This window comes from Syngnathus floridae, chromosome 13 (genome assembly GCF_059516105.1).
Source record: "Syngnathus floridae isolate MCC-2025c chromosome 13, RoL_Sflo_1.0, whole genome shotgun sequence".
In the NCBI taxonomy this organism is placed as follows: domain Eukaryota; kingdom Metazoa; phylum Chordata; class Actinopteri; order Syngnathiformes; family Syngnathidae; genus Syngnathus; species Syngnathus floridae.
This window is the reverse complement of record NC_142425.1, coordinates 7,770,123-7,788,364: the sequence shown is the minus strand read 5'-3', so window position 1 is coordinate 7,788,364 and position 18,242 is coordinate 7,770,123. Positions and strand designations below refer to the sequence as shown.

Below are 18,242 nucleotides of genomic sequence, written 5' to 3'. Positions count from 1 at the left end.
GAATATGAATTATATCCGCTAATGCATTATATAATGGCGTTATTTAAATTCAGTGCACTGACTGACAGGCAGAAGGTTTTTCTCTTGAGGTTTTCCCTGGTGTATATGAAAGTTCACGCTTGGCTCCGTCTTCCACTGTTTGGAGTCGTGTGGGGCATTAGGGAGGCTGCGGCTTTAAATAGCAGCACAGCTGTGGAAACTGATCAACACTGGAAGGACAGTTAAACTGAGTCAGACTGGGATCTTCCTCTCAGCTGCTGGAGGACAACACCAACAGCATTTTTTGGGGGGTGCAGCCAACTTATAGGGATATATAGGTTCTTATAGAGATGGACACACCAGACGTGTTAATAAACATTGGTGCATGTTACAGTAAGAATGAGGAATCAAAAACTATAATATGCAAAAGATAATTGATGGAAGGCTTGGTAATCACGCAGTAATAAAAATATCCACCTTTTTAATGCTAATTGCATGTATTCAGTGTGTTACATGTTTGTCAATATATAAAAAAAAAAATTGTTTTATCTGAACAGATTACACAATAGTGTTTTCTGGTTATTGTCTTTTTCAAGCACAAGAAACATTTTGGAACTGTTCTTGATTTGAGTTGGCAAACCACCGAGATAAGAAACAATGGATTTTTTTAATATAAATATTTCTGTGAGAGGTGAAAAATGTATTTATCCGGCTCAGCTCAATTTAAACAACAGTTCAGCCGCTCAACAGGTATCTCCTAAAATCGCAGAAAACTCTTATTACCAAGCACAATAACAATAACTTGGGATGTTTGAAAATGGAATGTTATGACATGAAACTTGCTCCACTTGTTATTTGCGCATCTTTGACTTGCTCCCATCATTCACAAATTATCATTTTTGAACCAGCAACTACTGCGCTTGTCAAATGTCACGCATGCGTACATTTGACAGCGAGCATTTTGAACAACTTCCTGGTCCGGGAAAATCAGCTATCGCGAGAGGATAGTGTCCTCGCGTGCAATGCAGTCCAGTGGCACGGGCCTAGTGGAATGTGAAACTACAAGTTGTATTGCATCCTCTAATTTTTGACAACACCAGAGGCACTCTTTTCAAGACACCACAACTGCCCTCGAAACTCATGCCATGTTTTGACATATTAGAGAACCTCTCTAAAAATGGTAAGTTTCACGATGGAATCACTAGCTAGCGCTGGCTACTATTAGCTTGTAGCTTAGCCAGTTTATCAACAAGCTGATCGTTTGACAGCTGAGCAACACACCGAGCGAGTGGTAGCATTCGGGGCGTTAGCACGAAACCAAGACAAGAAGTGGGCAAAGCTCATTCGTCATGCTTTGACTGCTGAGGAAAAACGATGCATTTTACGTTTTCGCTTGTTGCAGGAAGATGATCACATGCGTGGGGATTTTGGATCGCACTTTTATTTGTGTTGATCACTAGCTAGTTAGCAAGCCGTGGCATGTGTCTTGGTGCAACAGAGTAAGTGAAACGATAAACAAGCTGACTTTAGGTTCAATTTATTAGAATTGTGTAATCATGTGACTGGGTAAACCACTCCTTTTCTAGAATGAAATAATTTAAGACCGGCTTTTTGGCTTTCTAAGTTGTCTGATCTGCACAGTCTCAGCTGACTCACTGACTCTGGCCCAACATTTGACAGGCATTTCGTTTTAATATGATGTCTGCGTGCACTCCCAGTGACAGCGTTTGTCTTTTGTTCCCCTTTTTAGCCTCCTTAGGGGATGAGAGGATATTGGCCATTTGAGTGTCTGCGGCTGTGGGATCCGTGGCTTGGCGGGTGTTTTGGGTGAGGATGGCGCAGGGGGGCTCTCAGCTTGATTATCACATCCTGCAGGACCTCAAGCAGCGCTTCCCCGAGATCCCAGAAGGAGTGGTGTCGCAATGCCTTCTGCAGGTACATGCCTACACCCTGCACAAGTGAACAAGTCATGTATCCCTGCCCATTTTTCTTGATTTAGTTTTTTTTTTTGACGCCACGTCAGTTTCTCCCTCAAATTTGATCATTCTAATTTGTCATCTTTCCATAATTCCGAACGGCATGGCCTCATTGAACACTTCATTAGTTTCACCTGCAAAATTTCAAGCTAATTTTGGTGGGGGGACTATTTTTCTCCCATGTGCATTTCAAATAACACATATCAGATACGGTATGTTTACATTGGCAAAAGACAAAAACACCGTGCATGTGCACAAATTGCATGGAAATAAATCCACAAGTGTAAACACCGGGGAATGACAACACGGAAGTCATACTACGCTTACATTATGTTCCTGTTTGGGCAGGCTTGGCACGTTTTGACTGCATGGATCCCTTGCGTGTTTTACGTTCTGATCAAGGACTGACTCGTTTTTCATGCTCCATCAAGGCTTTGTGCAAATGAAACAATGAAGCAAAGCAGCTTTGGAGCATGTTAAGGGACACCTTTATACTAAGTTGCCTTTGTAAAGATGGCAATGCTATATTTTCACTGACACTATCAGAGAAAGACTTTCATTACGTATATTATCATTTGTAATAAGGCTTGCTCTTGCTGTGCTTAGGGTTAGGGTTAGTGTTAGGCTTGCTGTCGCTTTTGCTGTGCTGAGGCTTAGGGTTAGGCTTGCTCTTGCTGTGCTTAGGGTTAGGGTTTGTGTTGGGCTTGCTCTCGCTTTTGCTGTGCTGAGGCTTAGGGTTAGGCTTGCTCTTGCTCAGCCTCAGCACAGCAAAAGCGAGAGCAAGCCTAACACAAACCCTAACCCTAAGCACAGCAAGAGCAAGCCTAACCCTAAGCCTCAGCACAGCAAAAGCGAGAGCAAGCCAAACACAAACCCTAACCCTAAGCACAGCAAGAGCAAGCCTAACCCTAAGCCTCAGCACAGCAAAAGCGAGAGCAAGCCTAACACAAACCCTAACCCTAAGCACAGCAAGAGCAAGCCTAACCCTAAGCCTCAGCACAGCAAAAGTGAGAGCAAGCCTAACACAAACCCTAACCCTATAAGCACAGCAAGAGCAAGCCTAACCCTAAGCCTCAGCACAGCAAAAGCGAGAGCAAGCCTAACACAAACCCTAACCCTAAGCACAGCAAGAGCAAGCCTAACCCTAAGCCTCAGCACAGCAAAAGCAAGCCTAACACAAACCCTAACCCTAACCCTAAGCACAGCAAGAGCAAGCCTAACCCTAAGCCTCAGCACAGCAAAAGCGAGAGCAAGCCTAACACAAACCCTAACCCTAACCCTAAGCACAGCAAGAGCAAGCCTAACCCTAAGTCTCAGCACAGCAAAAGCGAGAGCAAGCCTAACACAAACCCTAACCCTAAGCACAGCAAGAGCAAGCCTAACCCTAAGCCTCAGCACAGCAAAAGAAAGCCTAACACAAACCCTAACCCTAAGCACAGCAAGAGCAAGCCTAACCCTAAGCCTCAGCACAGCAAAAGCGAGAGCAAGCCTAACACAAACCCTAACCCTAAGCACAGCAAGGGCAAGCCTAACCCTAAGCCTCAGCACAGCAAAAGCAAGCCTAAGCCTAACACAAACCCTAACCCTAACCCTAACCACAGCAAGAGCAACCCTAAGCCTCAGCACAGCAAAAGCAAGCCTAAGCCTAACACTAACCCTAACCCTAACCCTAACCACAGCAAGAGCAAGCCTAACCCTAAGCCTCAGCACAGCAAAAGCAAGCCTAAGCCTAACACAAACCCTAACCCTAACCCTAACCACAGCAAGAGCAAGCCTAACCCTAAGCCTCAGCACAGCAAAAGCAAGCCTAAGCCTAACACAAACCCTAACCCTAACCACAGCAAGAGCAAGCCTAACCCTAAGCCTCAGCACAGCAAAAGCAAGCCTAAGCCTAACACAAACCCTAACCCTAACCCTAACCACAGCAAGAGCAAGCCTAACCCTAAGCCTCAGCACAGCAAAAGCAAGCCTAAGCCTAACACAAACCCTAACCCTAACCCTAACCACAGCAAGAGCAAGCCTAACCCTAAGCCTCAGCACAGCAAAAGCAAGCCTAAGCCTAACACAAACCCTAACCCTAACCACAGCAAGAGCAAGCCTAACCCTAAGCCTCAGCACAGCAAAAGCAAGCCTAAGCCTAACACAAACCCTAACCCTAACCCTAACCACAGCAAGAGCAAGCCTAACCCTAAGCCTCAGCACAGCAAAAGCAAGCCTAAGCCTAACACAAACCCTAACCCTAACACTAACCACAGCAAGAGCAAGCCTAACCCTAAGCCTCAGCACAGCAAAAGCAAGCCTAAGCCTAACACAAACCCTAACCCTAACCCTAACCACAGCAAGAGCAAGCCTAACCCTAAGCCTCAGCACAGCAAAAGCAAGCCTAAGCCTAACACAAACCCTAACCCTAACCCTAACCACAGCAAGAGCAAGCCTAACCCTAAGCCTCAGCACAGCAAAAGCAAGCCTAAGCCTAACACAAACCCTAACCCTAACCCTAACCACAGCAAGAGCAAGCCTCAGCAAGCTTAGGGTTAGGCTTAGGGTTAGCTCTTGCTGTGCTTAGGGTTAGGGTTAGGGTTAGGCTTGCTCTCGCTTTTGCTGTGCTGAGGCTTAGGGTTAGGCTTGCTCTTGCTGTGCTTAGGGTTAGGGTTTGTGTTAGGCTTGCTCTCGCTTTTGCTGTGCTGAGGCTTAGGGTTAGGCTTGCTCTTGCTGTGCTTAGGGTTAGGGTTAGGGTTTGTGTTAGGCTTGCTCTCGCTTTTGCTGTGCTGAGGCTTAGGGTTAGGCTTGCTCTTGCTGTGCTTAGGGTTAGGGTTTGTGTTAGGCTTGCTCTCGCTTTTGCTGTGCTGTCAAGTCAAGTCAAGTCAAGTCAAGTTTATTTGTATAGCCCTAAATCACAAACAGTCTCAAAGGGCTTCACATAGCCAAAAATTGACAATTATTCTCAAAGCATCCCCTGATCATAAGCTCCCAAAAGGGCAAGGAAAAACTCAAAAAACCCCTGCCAGGGGAAAATGAGAAACCTTGAGAAGGGACCACAGATGGAAGGATCCCCCTTTCAGGATCACCAGGTTGTAATGGATGCAGAGAGTGCTGAGTGTAGAACTCCATTGCATCACACTGAGGGGTGTTTCTAAAATAACTGTTTACACTTCTGAGTTTGCTTTATCTCAAAGATACAAGACCTCATTAGATTTTGCAGCCCTACCTAAGTTAGTTGCAGCCAGTGAGTGTGCCACATGGGAATAATAGGTGGCATTACTGGAATAATAGGTGGCATTACAAGGATGATGTTTTATTGTTGATAGGAGGCACTTACCATTAGTCATTAGTTATTTTACAAACAGGAGCATCTGCACTCTCTTGACAAAATACAAGGGTGGAGTTACTGTTGGAATTAGTGTCAACTATTGGCCATGCAGTAAATATTCCTATACCTATGAGTTGCACATCACCCTCTAATATTAATTTAGTGATGCATTTGTTGGGTTATTACAATAATTGGAGAAAAATGTTTCTTAAGTACCCCGCTGTAGTAAACATTGGTGCAGATTCTAACACGTTGTGGCTGAAATTGTGCTGTCTGTTTTAGAACAACAATAACATTGATCTCTGCTGCCACCTGCTGGCCCAGGAGAGTAATCGATACCTCTACGGAGAGTTCCATCACAGTCCGGAGGAGGGGCGCCTGGGTCGAAATCACATGCTCCACATAAGCTTGGGCTACCCGGGCTCAGAAGCTAGCAAAACAAATGGCGGAGCGGGGCGCTCTCTTGTCCACAGCACGAGTGACAGTCACATTGACCCCCAGAGACCCAGTTATCCTGAGCCGATGTCGGCACCTGCCACGATGGCCCCTTCCCCGAGTTACAATCCTTTTTTCATCAATGACCACAGCCGTTCAGCCAGCACTCCCACTCCTCCACCGACAATTCAGGGTATGTCTCCCACCTTCTCCCCGGTCTCACGGTATACTATGAACCCTATCACAGTCACGCTTTCGCAAAGTATACCCAATGCCCCGCAGGCTTTGCAGATAACCCCTGGGCACTATGCTAATAGCAGCAATACCACCCTTTATATTCGACCTTCACCCTCCCAAAGCCCGCAGCCGTCGCCGTGGTCCTCCTCGGGCACGTCTGTTTATCACCAGTCTCCAGTCCACAATTATGGCTCGCCTTACGGCTCCCCTCAGCATCAGCCCCAGCCCCAGCCGACATCCCAGCACCAGCAATATGTCTTCCACCCCATTACCTCGCCAACTCTTCCCAGCATGCCCTACCATCACCAGCCACAACCTCAGCCGCAGACTCCCGTTTACAGACCCTATCACCCGAAAAGCTCCCTTAAGAACCAGATTGAGATTACTCTGGAGGGCCCACGGCCTCGCAGCAACTCCCCCGTGCACACCCCCCACCCCCAGGGCGCACTTTATATGGCCACCAGTACATCACCCGGCTCCCCTTCGAGGGGCGTGTCAATGACCGTACCTGCGGCGGCATCACCTTTCCACCCCGGGATATACCTGCCGCATCATGGCCCCGTAAGGCCCCGTCCAAGCTCCTCACCTCAGCCGGGCCAGTCGGCCTACACCTTCAAAATCAAAGTCTCCCCCGGGGGACAGGCCCAGCGACCACCCGGCTCGCCTCCCGTGGCAGAGGCGGAATCTTTGCTCAACATCGTGGACCTCGGGGCCAGCAGCGCCGCCCCGCCGCCCATCCTCCCCATCTCGGCTCTACCAGGGAACATAGCTTGTCAGTTCCAACAAATGCCGCGACGTTCGAGCTCAGGCTCAGATGACTATGCCTACACTCAAGGTATGGGACTTGCAGGTATTAGTTAGCTCAGCTGTATAAAAGATGAAGCAATAGAACTAGATGATTGAATAGATGGATGGTTTAGCAATTTTTTTTTTCTGTCCCTCTACTTCATTATCGCCTTCTCATCAAATTGTTTACCTCCAGCTCTCTTGCTCCACCAACGAGCCAGGATGGAACGCCTTCTGAAGGAGCTACTGCTCGAGAGGCAAAAACTAGAGCAGCTCAAGTCGGACGTCAACAACATGGAATACGACGCTCTACAAAGACGCTTCCGACGAGTCAGCTCGACCAGCTTTATCCCCAGAGTGAGTGCCTGCCAACCTTATTCTTTTGTCAAGGAGCTTCCGTGATATGGAGACGGAATGTTTCAGTATAATTTATTTCTATTTGTGCTCCTGTCTTTGCATTATCTGCCGCAGCCTGAGGAGATGACTCGATTGCGAAGTCTTAACAGACAGCTTCAGATTGATATCGACTGCACCCTGAAGGAGACAGATTTGCTGCAGTCCAGAGGTATGAGCACACGTGCACAGCCACACAAACAATACGTGCAAAACTCCCCATAACTCTGAACAACAACACTGATTAATTTGAAAGCGTTGACGTTTAAACAGCCAAGCCCTGAAGCGTACAATTGTGTGATGGCCGAAAGTTCATCCTCAGACAGTTGGCAGCGTACTCAAGTGTTTCGATGATCAGAATTAGTCTGGTGATTGCTTACTGGGTCAGTGACCAGTGTGTGGCTGCTGTGCGTCACCACTCCCTCCGTACTCTCCTAACCCCATGATGTAGAAATAACAGCTGTTTTGTGTGAGGAACAGCCCACCTAAATATGATTAATGACTTTCCTTCATATATTTCCTAGTATTAATTCTCTCGCAGGCAGTCATTTTTTATTTCAACATCATTTATTCATATTATTTCCCATTCTGTCTAATTGAAACGACCTTCACTGATATGTTGGAGAGCAAAATATGATGCGGCTAACTTGGGGCCTGATACATGTTTTCAAAAAAGAAAACCTGTAACGGCCCTTGAGGTAAAAGCTTGCCTGTACCTGATCTCGATAGATGTCCCTATTTAAAATACCTGACTTGTGTCAACATCACATGACTTGTGATGTTTGTGTATGATAAAGAATGCATACAAACTTTTCTTGGAAATCTTCCCACGCCATAGGGAAGTTTGATCCACAAGCGATGAACAACTTCTATGACAACATTCAGCCTGGCCCAGTGGTGCCACCCAAACCAGAAAAGAAAGGTGAGAGAGGTTCAGTGCATTCAATATCTATATAATATCTAGATTTTAAAATAGACAGCACTTGACTGATGTGTCTCTACGTGTCCAAAGGGGACCACTGCCCCAAACCAGTGCCGGGGCCACAGAGGGACGAGGACTTTGAAGGTGCCCAGTGGAGCTGCGACAGCTGCACGTTCCTCAACCACCCTGCTCTCAACCGCTGTGAACAGTGCGAGATGCCACGTTACACCTGAGCTTAAGGCCGTGCTCCGTCCGCATCACATCCCCTGCCATTCCTTTGGTCCACCCCTCTAGAATCTGCAGGGTTTTAAGTTTTTTTTTTTTTTTTTTTTTGCGCCTGGCCAGAGGATCCCACCTCAATCATAAAATATTTAAGACCCTTTTACCTGCTGAGGAAGAGCCATCATACCTCCCCACTCACTCGTCCTGCTTTTATCTGCTACTCCTGTGCACTTTGATTTTAAAAACTGTTTTTCAGGGGAGATGGCGATTCCGATGGCTAATAACAAAAAAAAAAAAAAGGATGTACAAACTCAGACTGCGGCAGTGGCTGTTCTGAAAGGTCAAAGCAAATGAGGAGTGACATGAGGTTGCGGTTTACCTGCAAACATTCCACACGGAAAGAGGGACTGCCCTGTTTACACAACCGGATCCATTCCCAAACTCAGAATGCTCTTAAATCCAGGAATTGTCTCGATTTCTCTCTCGATGACAATGGAATAACGGAAGCAATGTTATAAAAGGTCTGACTCATGCAAATGTAGACTTTACACTGTATTTAGCTCTGTGTTAGAGCTGGGGGGGAAAAAAAGAACACTAAAGTACATGCATTCAAGTATATTCCTGGTACTTTTATGCATATTATGTCGCCTTGTATACGTGGTAAAGAAAATATGTCGATTTCCTGTGCAAATGCCTCAACTTGCTGTACTTAATAAAAGGAGCGGATGCTATGTGACTTGACTTGGGAACACAACAAGAAACTTACTTAAAACAAACTATCTTTATGTTGCACAAGCTCAAGTCATAAATGTCACAGCGGCAAAAATGTTTTATTTTTTAAATGACTGTCATCTGCTTCGCACTGGAAAATAATGATGACATATCCAGCACTGACAATAGGTTGCTTTCCATGTGGATCAACAAGAATATAATAAATGGACAATAGGAATAAAGCAAATATTTGTATCATGTTGTGTATATGGGAAATTAACCTTGTATGATTGAAATCAGATCAAAAAAAAATTCAATGTTTTTTTTTTTTTTTTATCTGCAGTCCCATCAAACTGCTTATGTTAAAGCTACATTTTCATTGTCAACTTCAACATGATCATTAATCCTCATGGAAAGCCTCCCATTGTAAGCATAGTTTTCCAGTTTATTGCTCATTTACATAATGGTCATGCACGGAATGGAGCATTGCTCAAAGCATCTCATATACAGTAGCAGTGCATCATAGATCAACAGCTATACACAGGACACTACGACAGTACACTAACTACAATGATCCCCTTTGACCAACGGCATCACATGAGGAGGTGCGTAACTGGAAAATCCTGCACGCATGATCATCTTCCTTCCCACCGGTTCAGATTTTGATATGTTCAAATACACCACCGTCATAAGGATATGCTGCCGAACAGTTTGTGAGAAGACCAAAAGGAATGTCGCGTTTCCTTGGGAGTGTTTGTTTTGACTAAGGCTCCCTTTTATTTGGCACGTCCTCAGGATGTCATCTCAATAGGACATTTTCCTTCCTGGAGCCATTACTTCCCTGATTAGGGAATTGAGTTGATTTTCTGCTCGTATTTTCCCATCTTGGCTCTGATTGGTTGATTCAGTCCACACATTCATCTTCACATGGGGTCAATGGATCCATCTGTTCTGCACAGATTGCCCACCTAATTCTTATTGGCGTTCCAGGGGAAGGAAACAAACACTATGTCGACAAAAAATAGCCACTCACACTTCTTACTCAGTTTATCAATCAGGAGTTGGACTTGGTGCTTCAGTTCGAATTAGTGGCCTTGTGGAAACAGTTTTAGGAAGGACCTTATCACAAACAAGATAGATGGAATCACACGAGTGTATCTGAGTGATGCTATCTACCCTATGTCAGATTGTGGATTCCTTTCCCCCACCTTTTATTCAAAATCACAAAGACGGAATGTGTCAGTACATATTCTTTGTAATTAACATGATTCTCATGCATCTGACTACAGGGCTCCAGACTGCTGAGATTTTAATATATATATATATATATATATATATATATATATATATATTTTTTTTTTTTTTAATTTCTTTATTCAATTAGTTATTTTTAATATGTGTGTGTATATGTATGTATATATACATATATAATTTTTCAAGAAGAAAAAATAAATCAATTTAATGGACCCACACCTGCGAGCAAATGCAAAATTGCACTGTCTTACATTTTAGAGGCAAAACGCCATCATCGTCATTTAGGGGCAGTCTGGATCCCTAGGCTGTGTTTCAAATATTTTGTTTTTGCTGTTATTCAGCCCCGTAGTCATGCTGTGTGACCAAAAGTTCAAGCCGGCATCGTGTTCCTCTTCTTCCGTGTTCTAATAGTAGTCTTCATAGTTTCTGGAATTGAGGCAATAGAGTATGGCCCCTCCGAAGGAGAAGATGGTGGATCCCCAGCCCAGGCCGTAGCCCCAGTTGAACTCGTGGTACACCCTCAGAGTGACCGCCTCGATGAACTTGATGGGGAACAAGACAAGGCTGCATGTCTGGAGGACCACTGCAAAGGTAAGTGGGAAAGCGCCATTATTTACCTGACAACACACAGGTCACATGATTTATTTATTTGGCACAAAATGACTTTTTGTCGTGCTTTTTTTTCCACATTTTCCCACATTCCAGTACCTGCAGAGAAGAGCATGATAGCCACGGGCTTGTAGCAGCGACTCCTGGAACTACAGCACAAGGCCGCAAGGGCCACCAAGAAGGAGAGCATAGTGAGTGCAGCTCCTCCCAACAGCAGGGCCAGCGTGGCGATCTGCCAGTCTGCACAAAGATATGAGAGAAACGGCTTAGATCAAGAGAGGTGAGGCACACAGAGATCACATCAAGTATCAGTGAAGGAGTATCACACTAAAGTGAAATGACTCCGCCCACTTATTCATAACCACAGTTTTGATAAAACTATTTGTGGTTGTAACAAGAATGTGAACGTGCTGCTTTTACCGCTTCGGTGCAGGACGCCAATATGGGCGGCAAAAAAAAAAAAAAGTATCTTTGAGGTGACTCGGATAATGAGTATCCATCCCAGTTGACAGATGCCAGCTCAGCAGCATTCTCAGCATTTCTTTCAGGGAGGGGAAGATAACCTGACATTTCACTCCCGTTTCCTGTCCTTTCTAAATGGGAAACAATCTCGCCGGACATGAGGTCGCCCGTTAATATTCAGCCTGTCAAAAGTACGAGCAAAGCCAGGACAGAGTTTGTCTGTGAATTATGGACACACTCGACACACAAAGTTGTGTAATTATCCATCTAATTATCCAAGTAGTGCAATATCCCTGTTGGCTGGGTTCTGTGTGAAAAGCAAAGGTGGCTTGTTGCCAGGCAGGGACATTTTGAGTGTTGTCACTGAAGCCTTCACTTGATGCTTGTTTGTGAAAAAAAAAAAGTTAGTTTGAGATGAGGAGACGACCTTTGCCAGGGGATGAATATTCAATGATTTGCCCTCATAAACTCTCAAGTGCTTGTTTATGTATGACTTCAGTAAAATAAAAACATCCTCAAATGACTTGAAATAAAACCACACAGCAGTAGCGTTAAGTAGTGTTTCCAATGCTGTTGCCTTTAAGTATATATAGTATGTTGGCCATGTTATAGAGGCAAAGTGTCCACTAGGTGCTGCTTTACAGGCCTAATTATCCATGGCTTGTTAACTGTAGAGGAAGTCTCCGATAACAGCCTTGGCCTGCATTGCAGAAAGAGAAGAGCTGCATGTAAACAGGTGCAGGAAGCCAAAGTGTCTTGCAAGCCTCATGAAAGACTTGATAGCAACTTTCATTGTTTGCTATGGAAGTCAGGGAGTTGTTCCAAAGAATATATCTGTTCTTCTCAGGCAGAAAATGATTAAAAAAAAACTCCACCAGCAAATTGATGGAACGTAAGCTACTTAAGGAGTTCCCACTCTTGTCGGAGGGGAACCGGGGGCCAAGCAGCTGAAATATAAACAAACACTAACTACTTTTGACCAAATATGGTTCAGGATTTTATGTTTATAATAGACCTTGTCACCACAGGATGTTAAGAGTAAGCCCACAAAAAGCAGAGCAATCTTTCCCTCTGGTTTACAATAACATGAGGCCCCACTACAGATGGAGCGGCCCTATCATTGTAAAGGTCTAAGTGGCTCGACCCTGAGGTGTTATGACCCTCTGAATTATATGAACAGAGTTAAGGAACAGTTGTAAATTATTTATTGCAGGGTTTTTTTTTTTAGCAAGAAGTGCTGTCTTGCTATTTATAGTTTAGTTGTCTATTCCATTTAAAAGCATCCTCGGCTTTCTTGAAAGGTGCAATATGAAGTTATTGAAACTCTATTCTTATGCTCTAAAGCTGTTTGGTTTTGGAGTATTTTTACTGAAAATGTTGATGACATTATGGTATAAAAGGATAACATCCATCCATGAATTTATAGAATGAACAGCCATCACTTTTTATAGATGTACAAAGCGGGATTAATGAGAATTTCACCTTTAATAATTGCCAGCGAAAACTAGGCTGATCTTAAATTATTTGCCATCTAGTGAGTGATATTGGAATTACACTCAAAATAAATTTGAGGCTAAGCAAAAAAGAGTAATACATTGTATAAAAAAATTAAAAACAACACACATAGCAGTAAATTGTCAATCTTCCAATTCCTGCCAGTTGTCCCAATACTTTTGCTCATCTCAAGCATCCTCCTCTCTGGGTCAGTTTGGTGCCTACAGCTCCATCATGTCTTCAAACTGCAACGTCAAGCGAAAGCCTTATCAGTGTGCAGGATGCTCTCATTTCAGATTTGGAACAGAACCACACAGCAAGAGCTCGAGCGCTTAAAGGCTTGACAAGTGGGAAAGTGCCAAAGCATTAATCTATAGCTGGTCTGATGACAGATGCAAGAGGAGATACTCCACTCAAGAGCCAATCAGAGCATTGACTTATAGGCAAAAAGTCCTCTTGGGTGCCAATTTAGTGTTTTTCTTACAAAAAAAAGGCAAAGATGCGTGTTATTGAAGAGCCTCAAGTCTGACTGTCACACACACACGCACACACACATGCAAACCACACAGTAAACAGGAAGTTGTTCAATTAAGCAAAGCAGCACACACTGAACCCTTATCCCGTCTAGATAGCTGCGATAATGCAATCTCCCAAATACAGAACCAAAACAATTACACGCTGGACCTGCTCACACATCATATCCACATTCATTCGCTCATGTCACACTCACTTGATATCCTCACACACACAGTACTCGCTTACATGAGCGTCACACATTCCTCCTTGTGTCTAAAGCAGGCGTGGGCAAACGTTCGATTAAGTACTTCAGATTTTTTTATATGTATGTATGTATGCATGTATGTATGTACTATGTATGTATGTATGTGTGTGTGTGTGTGTGTATGTATGTATGTATGTATGTATATGTGTAAATACATATAAGTATGAATATATTTTATATGTATGTATTTATTTATATTTAGTCCATATATATATATGTGTATAAGTATGTATATATTTTATATGCATCTATTTATATTTAGTCCATATGTATATATATATTATCCATATATAAATATATATATATATATATATATATATATATATATATATATATATATATATATATATATATATATATATAATATATATATATATAATATAATATATATATAATATATATATAACAATCCGGTGGAGGTCCGGCGGCCAGAGGAAATGGCCGGTTGATTTTGTTGTTGGTATGCGGAGGCTACATGTCTTTATATGGCACCATAGAGCACTTGTCTGCACCGGAGAAGAGAAAGGTGGCGGCCTGCCTGACCCACAGTTAGTCAACTCTTCAACAGGAAGACAACAGTTTGTCAGGGGAACAAAGACATTGTTCATGGCTCGCCTCAAAAGTCCAAACATAAGCAAAAACAATTGAAAAGAATTCCAGATACGTTTGGACACAGTACAACCTCCAAATATGAACACAATAAGTTAGAATTAAATTAGAATTTGAATTACTCAGTTTCTATTGACTGGCATAAACGACATCAGTTAATTTATTTTCCTAACCAAGCTAACTTGAGTACACCCTGGATTGAACCATTCACACTCACCTTTTATATCTGCAGAAAATCTGAATTCTAACCTAATATATGATTTTGGAATGTGGGGATAGCAAACATGTTAAGAACACGCAAATCTCATGCAGGAATGTCCGACCCAAGATTCCAACACAGAACGATCAGCCAGATTTTATAACAAAGGAAAAAGCATTACATTCTTTTTAATTCTTAATTTCAATATATATTTATATATTTATGTATTTCAATATATTTAAAGACAAACAAGCCAAGATTTGCTTCTACATAGGGTATTATATTTGCATTAGTGTATTAACATATTTTTCCCAAATTCCGTTTATTAAGCAATTATTTTTATTTTATATTACTTAGTGATAAAAAACAACAACTAAACAACAGATCAACAATATCAGACAGGAATGATTGATGGTCATTGTTTCCATTGTAAAGGCAGAAGTTTGCAAATGTCTAAAATCAGAAGGTTTGGGCAATCAGTCGTCAAAATGGCGATTATCAAAATATAAGGTGATTAATTTGATAATCAATTGGTTGTCGATGAACTGATTCATTTTGACCCCTCGAGTTCTAAACAGCGCAGCCTGCCTTTAATAAGAAGTTAGTTTTACAGCTGCATCCTGTAAATGATATAGATAGCCACACTACAGACCTGATAAAACCTGACAAGTACCATTCTAACATGCTGGGCCATCCCTTCACGCATTGAATTTCAAGTGACAGCTCCATATCGTGGCTTCCTTAACAGTGGGAAAATGGGCATTTCTACAGCGCTGCACTTGTTTCCCAGGTTACTAATCTCCAGGCATCTGGATCTCTGGGGGGAGTCCTCAGACTCAGAGTTGCCCTCGCTTGTGGGCCAGTGAGGAGACGCACAAAAGGCTCATTTTGCGAGTAACAATAGGCCAGATGAAACCCCAGCTGGAGCGCTCCATGGCGCTGATAAATTCCCACATCATTTCCAAGACAAATATTTAAAGAAAAGCTTAGCCCACATTTAAATAGAAAGGTGTCCCACTCTCACCAGACTCTGATTTCACTCTATTAAAAAAAAAGTTTATTTCCCACGTGAGCAGTCTATTGTTCACTCTTCTCTTTCATCTTTCATGTGCAAACAATTTAAATTAACTGGAAAATTATTTCAAGTCTCTCATGGCCGATCTTCCCTAATTGTCACCCTCCCCCAGAAAACCATCTGCACATTTTCCAGTCTCTTTGTTTTCCTTGCACTCTTGCATCATTTAAATATGAATAGCGCATTGATTTCACTTTCTTTAAAACAACCAAGTGTTTTTAATGTGCTTCTCACCCGTGGCCAGCGTGCTATTGCAGGACCACTCCGCCGAGCTGACGGGCTTCCAACAGGAGTCCCAGAGGGATAGGTAGTACTGATCGTCCGCCGTGACCCACGCCGGGCTCAACACGGCACCCACGTCCAGGCACAAGGCGAGGAAGACGCAAAGCAGCCCCACCAACTTCAGGGGCGTCAACGCCGACACGCGCACCTCCTCTGTCCCGCTCACGGATGAAGACATACCTAAAGGTGTCTTTGGGTCATTCAAAAAGAGCACAAGGGTGCTCGCCGTGATCACTTGGAGCACATAAACGAGTTTAACTCGGGGTGTTACGCCCTCTAAATAGTTTGTTGTGATGGGAAGATGCTCAGTCGCTGCTGTTCCAACTCCGGAGGACTCCCGTGCCGCTTCTGTTCCAGAGGAGAATGAAAGCGCTGAAATAACATGCGCGGTGCCCCCGCTAGGTCCTAGTGCCCACCCAACACGGGCTATAAAAAGTCTGCACACCCCTGTTTAAGGGCTTATGGATAGATAAATAATTCCAAAGCCCTTTCCACCATTAAAGTCCCATAACATAGTAGCTATTTCAGTGTTGTGAAATATTAATGCTGACTTGTTTATCACCCAAGACATTAAAATTTATGAAGGAATAATGATGTGATTTTGATTGATGGCCCGTCGATTGTACAACAGCCTATCACAGCTGGATTGAAAATGTTAGCTGCACAGCAGCACAGGCCTATGTGATCTGCGATTAATTTGTTTTGGGGAAGACTGGAAATTGCGTTATAAAAGAAAATCTGTAATTGCATAACTAAACCACACATAGACAGGATGCTATCATATATTTGTCTACACTTGTTTGTGGTTGGTCCAAATTGTCACTGCTGGGAAAGAAGCCCGTTTCCATTTCCTTTGACTGACACAGAACATTAAGCAAAAGATATATCGTTAGGGTGCAAACTAGCAACTCTTGGCTTTTCCACAGCAGTCAATAAAGAGCCACAGCTCAGTAGTTAGTTAATGTGAAAGGGGAAAAGCAAAGGTGAGATGTGGGGCAGTGTATTTATAGAGGTTGTTGAGAGAGGCCTAGGTTGGCTGTAAACATAATAAGATGGACATTTTTACTACATTGTGTTTAGAAATGTTAAAAACTGTCATTGTTGTGTCTCATCAAATTTCTAAACAATATAATTTTTTTCAAAGATGATATTACCGACCTGCCGAAGGGCTTGGCTAATTTTCCTGAAATAGACTTTCAGAAAGGAAAGTGCACTGACACTTAGTCATATAGAGCCAGACTCTCGACCACTTGTCAAAATTCTACTGACTGACTGACTGTGGTTGCCGTGGTAACCGTATTTCATGTCATACCTGCTCTTCTCTTATATTGGTTGCTGTAATTAGCTTAGATGACTTTAACACTATACTATACCTACTAGATATCATGTGTTATGCACTGAGCCATAAAGATAATACGAAATTTGAATAATAATACAAATTCTGATTGATTTGTTGGTATAAGTGATGTGGTGTAATAGAGCATAAATTATCATAAAATTGAAAGGTTAATGTTACCCAATGGTATCGTCAATGTCATCCACACGTATAAAGTCAACATTGAGTAAACCGGCGAAGTTAATGAGAGCCAATTAAGAGTTTGGCTTTTAAAACGCTTTTCTAATGATTGAGTTCATTTAATAAAAAGTCTATTATTGGGTGTGGTCCTATTCAGGGGCAGAATTGCTCCCCATCAGGGGTTTTGTAGACAATATTCTGTGAAGTTGAATGAATTTATTCCAAATAGTCTTTTGATTTAATTTTGCAGTGTGTCTCTCAAAATGCACCGCTTCTGTTAAATATAAATGTTTGATGTTTTTTGTTTTGTTTATTAGATTTTTCTTATTTCTTTTTTCTTATGAGATTTACTGTTTTTCGCATGAGCATTTATATGAATACAACTGACAGTCGTTATATTGTCAGTGTTTTTATTTTTTAGTCTCCTTTCTGTCACTTTGATGAGCCAAGTCTTGGGCTCTTGAGCGCGTACAGTTGTGCGCATGCGCAGTGAGCATGGCAACAGTCGAGCTGGGGGGTAGTGATGTGCATTCCAGTTCTTGTAAGTGAACTGAATCTTTAGAATCTGTTCACTGAAAACATTCGTCCTCCCCCCCACACACATTGATCCGTGTTTTTTTTTTTTGGTAATACTTCAATAACACACACAACTAAGCAATACACCAGACAAAAAACAATCAAGTAAACACACGGTAATGTCGACAACGGCAACGCACACATTTTTCTCTATATTACAACGTCCCGTGGGAACAACCCATATACATCAAACAATACAACTACACAACGGGGGTTGATGAACTGTAGTGTTGGCTTGTTCAGAGATCAAATCTTTTCAGTGAACGAGAGTGAATGAATCACTTCCCAAGGTGATTCGTTCTTTTTTCAGTTAATATGACTTCAACCAACATGCAATATCGTAACTTGTTCCACACACTAGGTGTCAGTAATGTGCATTGCAGCTGGTGCCACCTAGCCGTAAAACAAAACGAA

At 42.8% G+C, this 18,242-nt stretch overlaps 2 protein-coding genes and 1 long non-coding RNA gene across 4 annotated transcripts; 1 reads left to right on the top strand and 2 right to left on the bottom strand.

Annotated features, from left to right (window-relative positions):
- The first annotated feature begins 965 nt into the window (after positions 1–965).
- tab3 (TGF-beta activated kinase 1 (MAP3K7) binding protein 3) lies at positions 966–9,001 on the top strand. 2 transcript variants are annotated; one of them, XM_088395279.1, is made up of 7 exons: positions 966–1,159; positions 1,730–1,914; positions 5,548–6,772; positions 6,920–7,080; positions 7,195–7,288; positions 7,955–8,038; positions 8,129–9,001. In XM_088395279.1, exons 2-7 carry the CDS (start codon positions 1,813–1,815, stop codon positions 8,269–8,271), a joined length of 1,809 nt encoding a protein of 602 aa, XP_088251405.1. In that variant the 5' UTR covers positions 966–1,159; positions 1,730–1,812; the 3' UTR covers positions 8,272–9,001. The 2 variants fall into 2 exon arrangements, with proteins under 2 accessions (XP_088251405.1, XP_088251406.1); XM_088395280.1 differs by lacking the exon at positions 966–1,159 and adding an exon at positions 1,249–1,478.
- On the bottom strand, positions 1,501–2,390 carry LOC148388405 (uncharacterized). Its single transcript, XR_015862337.1, has 2 exons — positions 2,283–2,390; positions 1,501–1,929 (listed from the first exon to the last, which is right to left on the bottom strand). It is a non-coding gene; the product is annotated as an uncharacterized LOC148388405 (long non-coding RNA).
- A 70-nt stretch (positions 9,002–9,071) lies between the features above and the next one.
- Positions 9,072–16,087, bottom strand: tmem47 (transmembrane protein 47). Its single transcript, XM_088395288.1, has 3 exons — positions 15,689–16,087; positions 10,934–11,074; positions 9,072–10,808 (listed from the first exon to the last, which is right to left on the bottom strand). The coding sequence occupies exons 1-3, from the start codon at positions 15,912–15,914 to the stop codon at positions 10,630–10,632; spliced, it is 546 nt and encodes a 181-aa protein (XP_088251414.1). The 5' UTR covers positions 15,915–16,087; the 3' UTR covers positions 9,072–10,629.
- Between the last annotated feature and the right edge of the window lie 2,155 nt (positions 16,088–18,242).

Bases quoted from the DNA above. Each gene is read 5' to 3' on its own strand.
- tab3 (XM_088395279.1), top strand. From the start codon at position 1,813: ATGGCGCAGGGGGGCTCTCAGCTTGATTATCACATCCTGCAGGACCTC. The intron at 7,289-7,954 runs GTATGAGCACAC...CCCACGCCATAG, and splicing joins AGATTTGCTGCAGTCCAGAG to GGAAGTTTGATCCACAAGCG. The intron at 8,039-8,128 runs GTGAGAGAGGTT...ACGTGTCCAAAG, and splicing joins ACCCAAACCAGAAAAGAAAG to GGGACCACTGCCCCAAACCA.
- tmem47 (XM_088395288.1), bottom strand. From the start codon at position 15,914: ATGTCTTCATCCGTGAGCGGGACAGAGGAGGTGCGCGTGTCGGCGTTG. The intron at 11,075-15,688 runs GTGAGAAGCACA...ATCTTTGTGCAG, and splicing joins CAATAGCACGCTGGCCACGG to ACTGGCAGATCGCCACGCTG. The intron at 10,809-10,933 runs GTACTGGAATGT...TTACCTTTGCAG, and splicing joins TATCATGCTCTTCTCTGCAG to TGGTCCTCCAGACATGCAGC.